Here is a 13,028-nt window from a genome sequence, read left to right on the forward strand (position 1 = left end):
CAGATGGAAGAAGGATGGATACTGATGAAGGATTCTGACAAGCTGGTTTCCTTGCCACTAACTCCTTGTCTTAAAAAAAAAAAAAAGTTTTAAGGCGTTCTCTAACCATGTCTGAATTTAAATTTCAGGACAAACAACGACAACTTTGTTAAAGAGTCTACAAGGCTGATATTGGCTGATTACAACTTCATCATTGTGGAGTTGTAATGTTGTAGACACAGAGCCAACTTATCTTGGGGTACCTAGCCCTTTAATAACTATTCTTTGCCCACCTCTGTATTTGCCTCCATGTCCTTGTGACTATCACATGACTACTAGCCTCCACCAACCAAGAAGCTAAGAATGTCATCAGCTGGTAGCAGAGATTTCCCTGCTTTGCTGTGACCTGCTTACCTGATATTTCCACTAATGTACCTCAATAGAGCCTTTGATTTATTACTTTGTTTTGTAACTATAAAAACTTCATGTACCATTTCCATGTTGGAACACAGTATTTGGGGCAACTGAAATATGTGTTCCCAGGCCAAGATAACTCCTAGTTGGCTCCAGAAGGAACAGTTGTTTGAACTCTCTGAAGTGAGGGCTGCGTTGCGCTTGGACACCCCTGTAGCAACAGTAACATGGCCCTGCTCATGGCTCAGTCATGAGTCCATGTCACTGCTGCATCTGTCTTCCTATTTAAATGTAAGCTTCCGGAGGAAAAAGACTTTGTCATTTCCCAGGGTCTAGACTAAACTTACTAAACTACTTTTTCAAGGAATAGAATAACTTTATAAATGAAACATAGAAGCATCTTAAATCTATTGATTTACTAACTTCTGAGGGGTTTAAAATAAAGATTATGAAGCTCCCTGATTATTCATATTTAAGGTACATGTTTATTTGTGTTGAGTGAGAATCTGTCATGCGTTATCTTGAGGCCCAAACCTGGCACACCTATACATTCTTTAATATCTACTGCCGTGGTCTGAGCGTGTCCTGACCCCTTTAGGCAGATGTTTGAACACTTGGTCCCCAGTTGGTGGCACTGTTCAGGAAGGTTGTTTATTCTTCAGAAGTAGATCACAGATGGAGGAAGTGTTTCACTAGGGATAGGCCCTGAGGTTTTGTAGCCCAGGCCGACTTGTGTTCATCATTTGCTTCATGACTGAGGATGCAATGTGACCGGCTACCTCCCCTCATCCTGCTATGTCTTCCCCACCCTAATGAAACGTAAGCCCCTCAGCTGTCAGCCAAAATAAACCCTTTCTCCCTCAAACTGCTTCATGTCAGATATTTTTGTCATAGCAAGGAGAAAAGTAACTAATGCAGCCGTCACACAGAGTTCTTGGAAAACCTCAATGAAAAGCCAGAGTGGTAGGAACGCTGGGAACTAGCTGAAGGCATTTTTGCTTCTCACTTCTGAAAATAAGGTTTTTAAATAAAAATTATTTCTTTGCAATCTTAAACAGTCACATATACAGCCCACTTATTTCACTAAATACTTTTCTTTTAAAAAATTTATCATTATTATTAGTTTGAAACAGAGTCTGCTTACATAGCTCTGGCTGGCCTGGAACTCACTATGTAGCCCAGGCTGGCTTTGAACTCATAAAGATCTCCCTCCTTAGTGCTGGGATTGCAGGTATGTGGCACCATACTCAGTCCTATTTTTATTAACTTTAGTTATGTGTAGGTGTGTATGTCTGCATGTGGGTATGCGCATGTGAGGGCAGGTGCCCAGAGACCAGAGACATCTGATCCCATGGGACTGGAAACACAGACAGTTGTGAGCCACCTCATGTGGGTTCTAAGAACCAAACATACTCCTCCAGAAGAACAGCAAGTATCTTAAGATCTCCCTAAGAGTGGAATACTTCATTGTGCAAGCAATACTGCAAACTGACACACCATTAGGAAGAATGTTTTATATTGACCTAGAACCAAAGCTATCAGCGCAACTCCGCTACTTCAGCTCTGAGCAGAAATATCTCCACAGAAGCATAGTGTACTTGTGTCTTTACTCTTTTTCTTTGAGACAAAGTCATTCTGTATTTCAGGTTGGCCTTGAATGTGCTGTGTACGCCAGCCCTCCTGCTTGAGTTTCTCCAGAGCTGGGATTACAGGCATGCCCCGCCACGCCCTGCGATAAAGCTTCCACTTGCCGCCCTTTTGACAAAGTCATGTGTTCAGATTTAAAGCTAGTTCAGCACGTTCAGGCTTTACTCAACTCCCCGGGCAGGTGGGGCTAGATTTAATATTTAGTTACAGCACTTGTTTGTGTGTGTGTGTGTGTGTGTGTGTGTGTGTGTGTGTGTGTGTGTGTTGCTGTTGTTGTTGATTTACCACTATCTTAACCAGTACCTATGCATCTCTATTAAAGCTCCTTCAAACCTTGTAGAAGCATGGTAACGCCTGGTATAGTGGTACATGCCTGACATCACAGTACTTGAGAGATAGACAGGAGGTAAGATCTTGTCTGAAGAGAGGGAGGGAGCAAAACTTTAAAATGATTTTAATTACTTTATCTTCTATGAAGTGTGTTTGTTTGCACGTGCACACACTCACCATGACACACGCGCGGAAGTCAGAGGACAACTCTCCAGGGTCAGCTCTCTCCTTCTGCCATCTCAGGCCCAGACTCAAACTCAGGTTTTCAGGCCTGGCCCCAGAGTTATTCAGATGGAATAGGATCTCAAGTTTGATGCCAGGCAGTTCTACATAGTAAGGCCTGTCTCAGAAAGAAGTACAACAGCACAGGAGGCTTGCCTATAGTCTTTTTCACATTGTTTCATTTTTTAAAAGTGGTTTCATTTTTCTATATTTGTGTGTGTGTCTGTGTGGAAATGACAAGATAACTTGTGGGAATCAGTTTCCTCCTTCTGGAGCTTCCAGGATCTGAGTTGGGTCGACAGGCTTAGTGGCAAGTGCCCTTGCTCACTGAACCACCTTGCCAGCCCCATAGTTACCACCTTCAGTTGTTTATTTTCCATTTATTCCTTAACCTGTCTAGATTATGCCCTGTCACTCCATTGAGAGCAGTTGGGAAAGTTGTCTTGACTAACTTTGCTGTTACATTTCTCTGTCAAGGACATGTTGTCTTCTCTCAGCTTCAGTGACAGGGCAATGTCATTTGCAAGAAAATAAATATAAAGATATTCATATTAAGAGAATTAAGTCATATCTGTATATGACGCCTGTCTAAGAGAGTGATGGGGACTAATGGAGAGAGGAGGAAAAGATGGGAAGGCAGAAGAGCACAGGGAGGCAATATGCTGGAGTATCTTATATACTTGCATTAAAATGTTATGAGACTCACTGTTGTGTAAAATGGACAAAGACACAAAGACAATAATTAAAATATGGCTTAATTCCACACATATCCTAACATGTACAATCCACTTCAGAGTCATGAACATTTTCATCATGTAGTTTTTATTTTAGATGAATATTATTGTAAAAAAAAAGTTCACCTGGAATAATTTCCATTTTTAAAAAACACAGCATCAGTATCAGTACAGTTAATGAACTGGCTTCAATAGACCAGCTACATGGCAGGTCCATACTATCCACAGGAGCTTTCCACAGTAAGCCACGGGAGCAAAATAAAATGCTTAACACACAAGTAAAAGTCTATGAAGAAACTCTATAGTTCCCACAAAAGAAGGGTATGACTTTAGTCAGATAGTTCATGACATTTTGCATTAAGGGAAAACAGTTGCAAACATCAAGACAAACCCATCTATAAAGCCATAGGAATGAATGATCATATGTTCACTTTGAAAACAAAAAAGGTACAAAGACGAAATACAAAGTTCTGTTAGTTCTTGGCATATGGCACACATTTCAAGATACAAAGGAAAATCTGGAAAATTCTTAAAACAAATGCTAGCTGATTTTCATTTCTGTTCTCAGTGGTTTGGTTTCTTTCTAATGAACATGGTATTCATACATTTTGTTAGTATATCCTGACCTGCTGTGTGCCTCTGGGTCAAGGGATTTCATTTTCAGACAGTCCTCTCTGCCACTGGACGTAACGAGAAAGATAAGGGAAGGTCTGTTTTGTTTTGTTTTGAAGTCTAAAAAAAAAAAAATGCATTGTAGAAATCTTGAGATCCGTAAACCAACATAATGAAATGTGGCTTTAAAATTCGAGGCTTAGAATCTCATCTTTAAAGATTAAGAACTATATTTATAAAAGATTGTAAGTCATAGGCTTGAAAAGAAAGTCTGCTTAGCTTGTCCTTTTACTGTTCATAGGAAGACGCTTTATAAGCCCTAATACAGATTCTCAGCATTTGGAGCCTTAAAAACACAGTTACAATTTCTTACTGGTAAACCGCAGAACAATCGTGTATATTGCACAACTAAATTCATTAATGGACAGGGCAGTCATATTTTTTTGTATGCTACTGAGTATTGACACGCATGCTTTATTCAAAACAAATGTATCACACTTTTCCCTCAGTTCAAAACAAGGCAAAACAAAACATGCAGTCTAAATTATGTTGGATACTTACAGACTGGCTCACTATTTTTCTACCAGTTGTTAGAATATTAGTTAGCTAAATGAGGTATAATTTAAAAAATTGTCCTTCAAAGTAAAGAGTATAGTCATCAGGAAATTTCTAACAAAGACTGCCCAAGATGTCCACATGAAGAGGAAAAAGCCCCGAGGCACCAACTGCCTGATGCTCAGGTAGATCACCTCATTGTCACCTGTCTGAAGTAAAAGGCTAGAACAAGTTCCTAGGGAAACATTTTACACCCAACGTCTTCACACACTACCTAGTTACAGCACATTTCACCGTCTGATACCTGCAGGCTCTATTTGAAAATTTTGTGTCCAATTGTTGTAAAAAAAATTAGTACAATAATAATAATGTGCAGCCATTGTGAACCACTAATACTACTGCAAAAATCTCTATGTACCCTATCCATAAGACCACAGAAATGCTCACGTGCATGCCGCAAGCGCGTGCGCGCGCACACACACACAAACACACACACACACACACACACACACACACACACACACACCTAGATTTCTTCAGTCTCAGCAGGGAACAGACAATTATCTGTTGCTAAATTCATCTACAAATAGAAAAAATAATGCACCGTATGTACATTATTAAGCAAAGCAGATATTTGTTGGGTTGTTTTTACCATGCAGAAAGTGAATTCCTATGGTCTGAGCTCAAATTATATACAATTCAGCGAAGCTAAATGTAAGAAAATAGCAAGGACAATTTATTTCTATATAACAGAGGATATACTCCCAGTTTGCTGCTACTTCAAAGAGCACTTTTAGACTCACCCAACATTTACAGGCTCTTCCAAAGAGAAGTTCATGGAGACTAGTTATTAACCCACAAAAGACACAAGAAGAGTGTAGAAATCAAAAGCAAAGCATTATGTTTAAAGTAAAAAACAAAAAACTGACCACAGAACATGTCAGTTTTGGTTTGCAGACAACCCCTGAGATAGAAACCAAAGTGTTAAGACACCAAACAGTCAGAGGTAAACACTGAGAGAATTACATTCGTATATGGTGTCATGGCTCCTGCTTTTTGCAAAGAACTTTGTTACCATTGTAACTGCTTGAACTTTTTTTTCCCAGAAAAGTAGTGATAAGACATTTCTAAGAAAATACTGGTTCTTTTCAAAATGTATTTAATTTGAAGATGTTAGACTTACAATCAATTCTCAGTGAAAGAACAGCTTACACTGGGACAGCCATGTGTGACTTTAAGCTGATAGGTAATGAGGGAAAAAGAAGAAAAGGCTGAAGTTTGTCAACAGTAGTCAGCTTATGCACCAAAAATAACTCTGGTGTACTGCAGCTAGGGGCTGCTGCTGAGGCCCCACAGACGGGAAGCCTGACGCGTCCAAGCACTGAAGCCACAGGCTGGGCCAGAAACAGAACTATCTGTGCGACCAGCTAACCACATCCACTTCCACCTCCAGTTCCTAAGGGGAGGGCTGACTGCTGCTGTCACCTGTTGTTATGCCCTCTGTTAGGACATGGAAGGCTAGAACAACAGCAGTAGCATTATGATCTGTATTTGGCACAAAGGTTAACACTAAATACTACGTCCCAAAACAGTGTAGTGGGCTCATCCACAGAAGAAACTTCAGAACCAGCATTCGGTGAGAAAGGCAGCAAAGCCTTTGGTTGGCTTTGGCCTGGATGGCCACAGCACTTCTCTAATGACAAACCTTAACATACAGGGCTTGGTCTATACAATGGCTGTTTGAAAGCCAAAACCTGGTCCATATGTGCTCTAATGAAAAGGCAAGATTTCTGGAGGGTGTGCTAGGTCTAATTACTTTTTTTTTTTAACCTCAAATAGAACAAAAAGTCATTACTTTCAGCATGACTAATAGCTATCTTTTAAAACTACACCAATATGTTTAATCTCTCTCTGTATTGGTGTGTTTTCTGCAAACAAAATCTAAATCTAACCCTTGTTAACTCTCACAGATCGGGATTATGGTTAAGAATTGGGTAATACAAACTAATGGGTGAGACGCAGAAAGAATATATTACATATTCTCATGTGACAAGACCACAGCTGGATGTGAAAATGAAGCCCTAGTGACCATTTCTCTCCCTATGTGAAATTTCAGCTCATGAAATTCACAGGCAGACACAGCAGAGCTTGCATATGTTACTGGCTTTAGATCAGTAGGCAATGACAACAAGCCAGGCAGGAGAAAGGACAGCAACTCCAACCCTCAGAGACAGTGAGACTGGAGTGCTCCCCACGTGCTGTTCCAGCCAGGAGGCTGTGGCAGCCAACCTCACAAGGCTTACAGCCACTCAGGGATGGGCAAGGCTGACAGCCGCCAGAAAGGATGGAGAAGCCACAGCCTCTGGTGAATGGATGGCCATTCTTATGAATCTTGAATGTTTACCAGAATTTAGTGACTTTTTAAGAACACTACAAATCAAAGCCCTTTGATGAATGCTACCAACAGAGGAACTCTGGCCGCATGACCCAGGCCAACCATCCTTTAATTTTAGTACGTCAACCTCTGTTTAATGCTCTGCTGTCTTTAAACATCCCCAAATATACAAGTCTAGAACTTCATGCCACTAAAGTGCGTAGTTAGGAGTCTAAGATTATGCTGTACCAAGGAAAGGCTGACACTCATGTGCAGAAAGATAGCAGCTTCCAGGACAGGCAGTAAAACAAGGAAAAACCAGTTAGGTCCTGCATGTGTCTCCACGTCACTGCTTCCATGTTTGAAGAAAGGAGCCCGTTTTTTGTTTTTTTTTTTCTAGGCCATGAGGCTGGAATCCACTGGGCGTTCTGGTTGAGAGGTCTAGAGTTCCATGGTGCTCTCCGCAGCAGCCGGGCGAGGTGACTCTGAGGCTGGGTAGCCTGTGCTTTCAGAGAAGCAGGGAAGGGCTCTCTAGGTATACTGCAGTCTCTCAGAAGTCAAGAGTTCATCAAAGCAGTGAACAGCGGAAAAAACTGGTCTTCTTGGACCGGTTTTCTGTTATTTTCACTGGTCCACCTCCTCCTGAAGAATTGCTGTCATTCTGAAAAACAGATTATGAAGCTTCTAAGGAAACCAAAATCTCATGGTTTGACCCCAATTACCTACCAGGTAAAAGCACAGCATGTGGGGAATGCATGTGAGAATACTCTTGCCTGTGCTCACCGGAAAATTGTACCAGAAAAGGAATTAGTTAAGTCTCAGCACTGTCTTATTAGCTAGCACTGTTGTTTTACTCGTGTGTTGGGGAGGATGCTCTAGGCCTAGTTCAAAGCAGTTCCAGCCATGGCCTGAAGGGTGTCAAGGACAGTGATGGAGACAGGGCTAAGGGGATGGTTAAAGACAGCAGAGCAGTACACAGGGCAGTCCACTTAGAGGCAAGAAGGGTTGGTAATAGAAGGGAGATAATTTTCATCAGGACCTATGTTAAAATGAACTTTAGGGAACCCTAAAGATTCATCACTGACAGCTGGAAATAGAAGCCAACTTGAGCAAGTCCAAGGGCCTCATTATATCAATACAAATATGTAGATATGAAAATTGAGCTAGATAATTTTATGAAAAAGCTAGTATTATCAGCTATCATTACTTTCACTAGTTTGAAAAAAAATCAATTAACTACTACTTCAGGAGCCAGAGAGGAAAGAGCTGAGACAGACATGATGCAGAAACAACCCCGAAGCCATAGAAATTAGAACCATAGTGCAATCACATGAAGGTATAACAACGACTAAATTTAATGTGAGCACACTATAATCACACCGTCCACTTGGCTGAGCGCCAAACTATAAGGCTGTGTCATGAAATGAAACCGCAAGTGATACAAACCATTTTTCTGTTGAGTTTTGTCATTATATCCCGAGCAAGTGTAAAAAATGCCTAAAGGTAAAACAAACAAAAATTATTAAGTAGTTATATTTCAAAATAGAAATATAGAATTTTTGTTATTTACTTGTAAATATACCACTTCAGGGTTTTTAATTGAAAAAATAGTATAACTAAAATCTTAGCATGTACATGTTATTGGCTTTTTCACTTACATCATATTTTTCAGTGTTGTCATACTGTCACTTATTCACCAACTATTTTACGTATATAATAACTGTCACAAGTTCCTAATATGGCACACACTGAGTTTCGGACACCAAGAACAGGACAGGGCTCTGTGTAGCACCCTATTTCCCAAGGAAAGAGTTCAAGCCCTGGCCCAGATAACACTTGTTAGGGTTGGTCACTATTGCTGAGATGAGCACCAGGACCAAAGCAACCTGGGAGGAAAGGGCTTACTCAGCTTGTGCGTCCACACCACAGTTCATTGCCAAAGGGAACGCAGAACAGGAACTGAAGCAGGGCAGGAACCTGGAGCAGGCGCTGACACAGAGGCCATGGAGGGCGCTGCTCCACAAGGCTTGCTCTGCCTGCTTTATTACAGACCCTAGGACCACCAGCCCAGTAATGGCTCCACCCACAATGGGCTGGGCCCTTTCTCCATCAATCGCTAATTAACAAAATGCCTTGACTACAGCCTGATCTTATAGAGGCATTTATTAATTGAGGTCTCCTCTTCTTTAGCTTGTGTCAAGATGACATAAAACTATCCAGCACAATGCTAAAATCTGAGCCATCTTGCTAGCCCCCCAGATAATCTGGCTTTAACAGCTAATGTAATGGAAATTTATTAAGATTATCCTATGAAAAACACTTTCTTATATCTAATAAATGCCACACTATTACAGTGCCATGCATAATCTACTTCAAATGCACTCACAAAGGGAATCCATTCAAGACACAGACGTTTAATTCAAGTTATTCAGCTTGTCTGCTTACAGGCCAGTATAGGGTTATGACACTGAGCAGAGAGGACACTGCGAGTCTGCAACTTCTAACTTCCCAAACAAAGGGCTGCACTGAACTTAAAATGAACTTGTATCTCCTCTGTTCCAAGAATCTTAATTGAGCAATCTTAACACAATCCATGTGGAGGCTGCATGCTTGAAATCCAGCAAGCAGAGCCCATGTGAAAGCCCAAGGCATAAAAGCACACAGGAGGCTTTCAAGTCACCACACATTTCTTACCTCTTCGACATTTGTACTGGATTTTGCACTTGTCTCCAAAAATTTAATTCCATAGTCAATTGCCAACTGAAAGACAAAGAGAAAATTAAATTTAATGGAAGAGGCTTGGATAAACAAAGCACTTAGTAGATTTCCATGTGTCAAAGCCCCAAGAGTCTATGCCTGAATTCCTATGGTTTAACTTAGTCTACTTAAAACATGATGTTAGAAATTTCTTCTGTAGTTCTAGTGGGTCTTTAAAACACACCCAAGAAGAAACAGAGGATGGAGCCTCTCTGTCACAGCCCATCCTACCCTCACAGCCCACCTCACCCTCACCCTCATAGTCTACCTCACCCTCACGGTCCACCTCACCCTCACAGCCCACCTCACCTCACCCTCACAGCCCACCTCACCCTCATAGCCCACCTCACCCTCATAGCCCACCTCACCCTCACAGCCCACCTCACCCTCACGGCCCACCCCATCCTCACAGCCCACCTCACCCTCACAGCCCACCTCACCCTCACGGTCCACCTCACCCTCACAGCCCACCTCACCCTCACAGCCCACCTCACCCTCATAGCCCACCCCATCCTCACAGCCCACCTCACCCTCACAGCCCACCTCACCCTCATAGCCCACCTCACCCTCACAGCCCACCTCACCCTCACAGCCCACCTCACCTCACCCTCACGGCCCACCCCACCCTCACAGCCCACCTCACCTCACCCTCACGGCCCACCCCACCCTCACAGCCCACCTCACCCTCACAGCCCACCTCACCCTCATAGCCCACCTCACCCTCACAGCCCACCTCACCTCACCCTCACAGCCCACCTCACCTCACCCTCACAGCCCACCTCACCCTCACAGCCCACCTCACCCTCACAGCCCACCTCACCCTCACAGCCCACCTCACCTCACCCTCACAGCCCACCTCACCCTCACAGCCCACCTCACCTCACCCTCACAGCCCACCTCACCCTCACAGCCCACCTCACCCTCACAGCCCACCTCACCCTCACAGCCCACCTCACCCTCACAGCCCACCTCACCCTCACAGCCCACCTCACCCTCATAGCCCACCTCACCCTCACAGCCCACCTCACCCTCACAGCCCACCTCACCCTCACAGCCCACCTCACCCTCACAGACCGCCTGGGGCTTATTGACTCCTTCATCTTGTCTAAGAGTGAGGCTCTCCAATGTGGCTGTCCTGACTCCCTTCTGAATGAACTACTCCGTGGATCGTAACAAGTTTGATCTCTTCTTCCATTTCCACCTATTCTCAGAGCCCTCGCCCATGCACCAATACCCAAATTAAGAGAAGAGTTTTACAAGCAAATCGACTAGAAAATAAAACATGTTTTGCACCTATCACTGGAGAAAAGTTTCAGATTTAAAAGGAAAACCTTCTCAAGAATTGAGAAAAACACAGAAGTAAATATGCACAGAAAAGTAGTCATTTGCTCTATAGATCTAGACAGACAGGCACCAGTCAATGCCACCCTTAGGAGCTGCAGCTAACCTGTGCTAAAATCCCAGAAAAACAATGAACTGGAAAGTGAGTGTGGTTGAAATTTCACACACCCTAGTATATTTTTTCAGAAACTGAATGATTTTAACTTCAATGAGGGGCTTTTCACACAGATCTAAAAGAAGGAGCCTGAACTCAAAGCTGCAGGGAGCGTAAGGAAGGCGGCCTGTGTCTCCCAGCAGATCCCTCAGGGCGAGTCACAGCCGGACGCTACAACTGGAGTTGATCTGAATACTAATGCCCACTGTTCAAGTACAGACTACATCTCACTGTTGTTTGATAGTCAGTTCTTAGAGGATTAAAACAGATATTTGAAAAAGGTAAATCAATACTAAGAAAATGAACGCTGAATGGGAGCAGATTCTGTCCGTTATCCATCTGGTTCAAATTTACCTTCTCCCCTCTCTCTTTTGACACTTGTCTTTTGTCATTCATGTCACATTTGTTACCCAGGATCATTCTTTCAACATCTGAAGAGGCGTGCTGCAGGGAGAAAACAGAGCATTATAAAACAGCAACGCAGTGGGAAAACCCTGCCCTGTCAGAAACGCACCAGCGTCTTCAATGACAAGACAATCTTCCTTTCAGCACACAGCCCAATTTAGAAAACAGTTTAAAGAAGGACGGGAGAGTTACTTCAGCTTAGAGCCTTCACAGCGCCTGTACAAACATCTCCCTGAAGGCCGGCACTTGTTCTCGGAACTCGTAAGATAAATGTATCTTATGGTTATCTAACAGTCAGGCTTCCAAACAATTATTCTAGTCAAAGGCAGAAAAATGCTTAGCACTGAGTCACCAAGTAGACAAAGTAATCTGGGTTCTGAACTATTTAAAAATATCAACTATGGGTTCATTCAAATGTGCTAAGTTATTTCCTAGTCAGGTTTTTTTTTTTTGGTGTTTTGTTTTGTTTTTGTTTTTTGTTTGTTTGTTTTTTGTGAAATGCCATGGAGGTTTTAAAGAAAACTTAGTACCAACTATCCTAGAACTAACCCAAATTTCAAATATCTAAAGAAGATAAAATGTTAAAAAGGCAAAACTAAGTTGCAGATATATATTTCTGCTAGTGAAACACAGTGGGGACTCGGATATCTTGTTGTGTTAAAGTCTGACCTGAATTTAAATATGAAAATGGTCCTCTGCCCACTATCTGTGTAGGGCAGGTCCATCTGGCATCATTGGGGAGGTAGGTACTTCCTCTGCCCCAAGCCCCGCAGTGGACAGGGTGGGCCTGCCCTGCCCATTCTGCTCCTCAGCACCTCAGCCTCCTCCAGGAGAAAGCAACACCCTGCCCACCACATGTTCCCATCAGGCCTCTGTCCAGCACTGTCACTTCCTTCCGTACACACCTCTTCAATGTTTCTTATCCAATTTTTAATGTTGTCAAAGGATTTTTCATTGGTGATGTCATAGACCAGCATAATTCCCTATGGGAGGAAACAAGAGGTTTTATGTCATACTCCATATACTTAGAGCTCGCAGCGTGCGACAGGCCTACCTGCCTCTCTTCTGTCTTTTTTTGGTCTTTAAAGAGAGATTTATAATAAGTTTGAAAAATACAGAGGCAAAACCAAATGACTTCTGTTACTGTGTCACTGTATAAACAAATTCTGTTAACATCTTCATTGTTAACTTTAATGAATTAGTGATTGCGGGAAAGGTGAGACGCTCTTTCTACCCCACCACCGGTGATGATGATTGGCACCAAAGGGAGCTGCAGGCCTGGCTGAGACAGAGGGACAGTGAACGCTGAGAAGAGGGACACCTCCAGGGCACACCTGCTTATTCCAAATGGAAATAATTGTTCTTCTTACCCCTCTACTGAGACTGAGACCATGATTCCTAAGAAGATATTTTTCTTTCAGTATGGGCTAAACACAATATTACCATTTGTCTGACACTAACACGTCATATGAACGTATAATGGACTTATTACATGGGTTAATTA

The 13,028-nt window shown here is 42.6% G+C and overlaps 1 protein-coding gene across 1 annotated transcript in view; it reads right to left on the bottom strand.

The window, feature by feature from the left end:
• Positions 1-3,395: 3,395 nt before the first annotated feature.
• The window catches only part of RAB8B (RAB8B, member RAS oncogene family), a 73,321-nt gene continuing 63,688 nt past the window's right edge, over positions 3,396-13,028 (bottom strand). The window contains exons 4-8 of the mRNA XM_084781610.1: positions 12,430-12,507; positions 11,474-11,563; positions 9,562-9,627; positions 8,314-8,364; positions 3,396-7,528 (exon numbers count right to left, since the gene is read on the bottom strand). Coding sequence (XP_084637736.1) covers positions 7,436-7,528; positions 8,314-8,364; positions 9,562-9,627; positions 11,474-11,563; positions 12,430-12,507 — 378 coding nt within the window. The 3' untranslated portion in view covers positions 3,396-7,435. The remainder of the gene's footprint in view (positions 7,529-8,313; positions 8,365-9,561; positions 9,628-11,473; positions 11,564-12,429; positions 12,508-13,028) is intronic.

This window comes from Acomys minous (assembly GCF_964271855.1).
Source record: "Acomys minous genome assembly, chromosome: 5".
Classification (NCBI taxonomy): Eukaryota; Metazoa; Chordata; class Mammalia; order Rodentia; family Muridae; genus Acomys; species Acomys minous.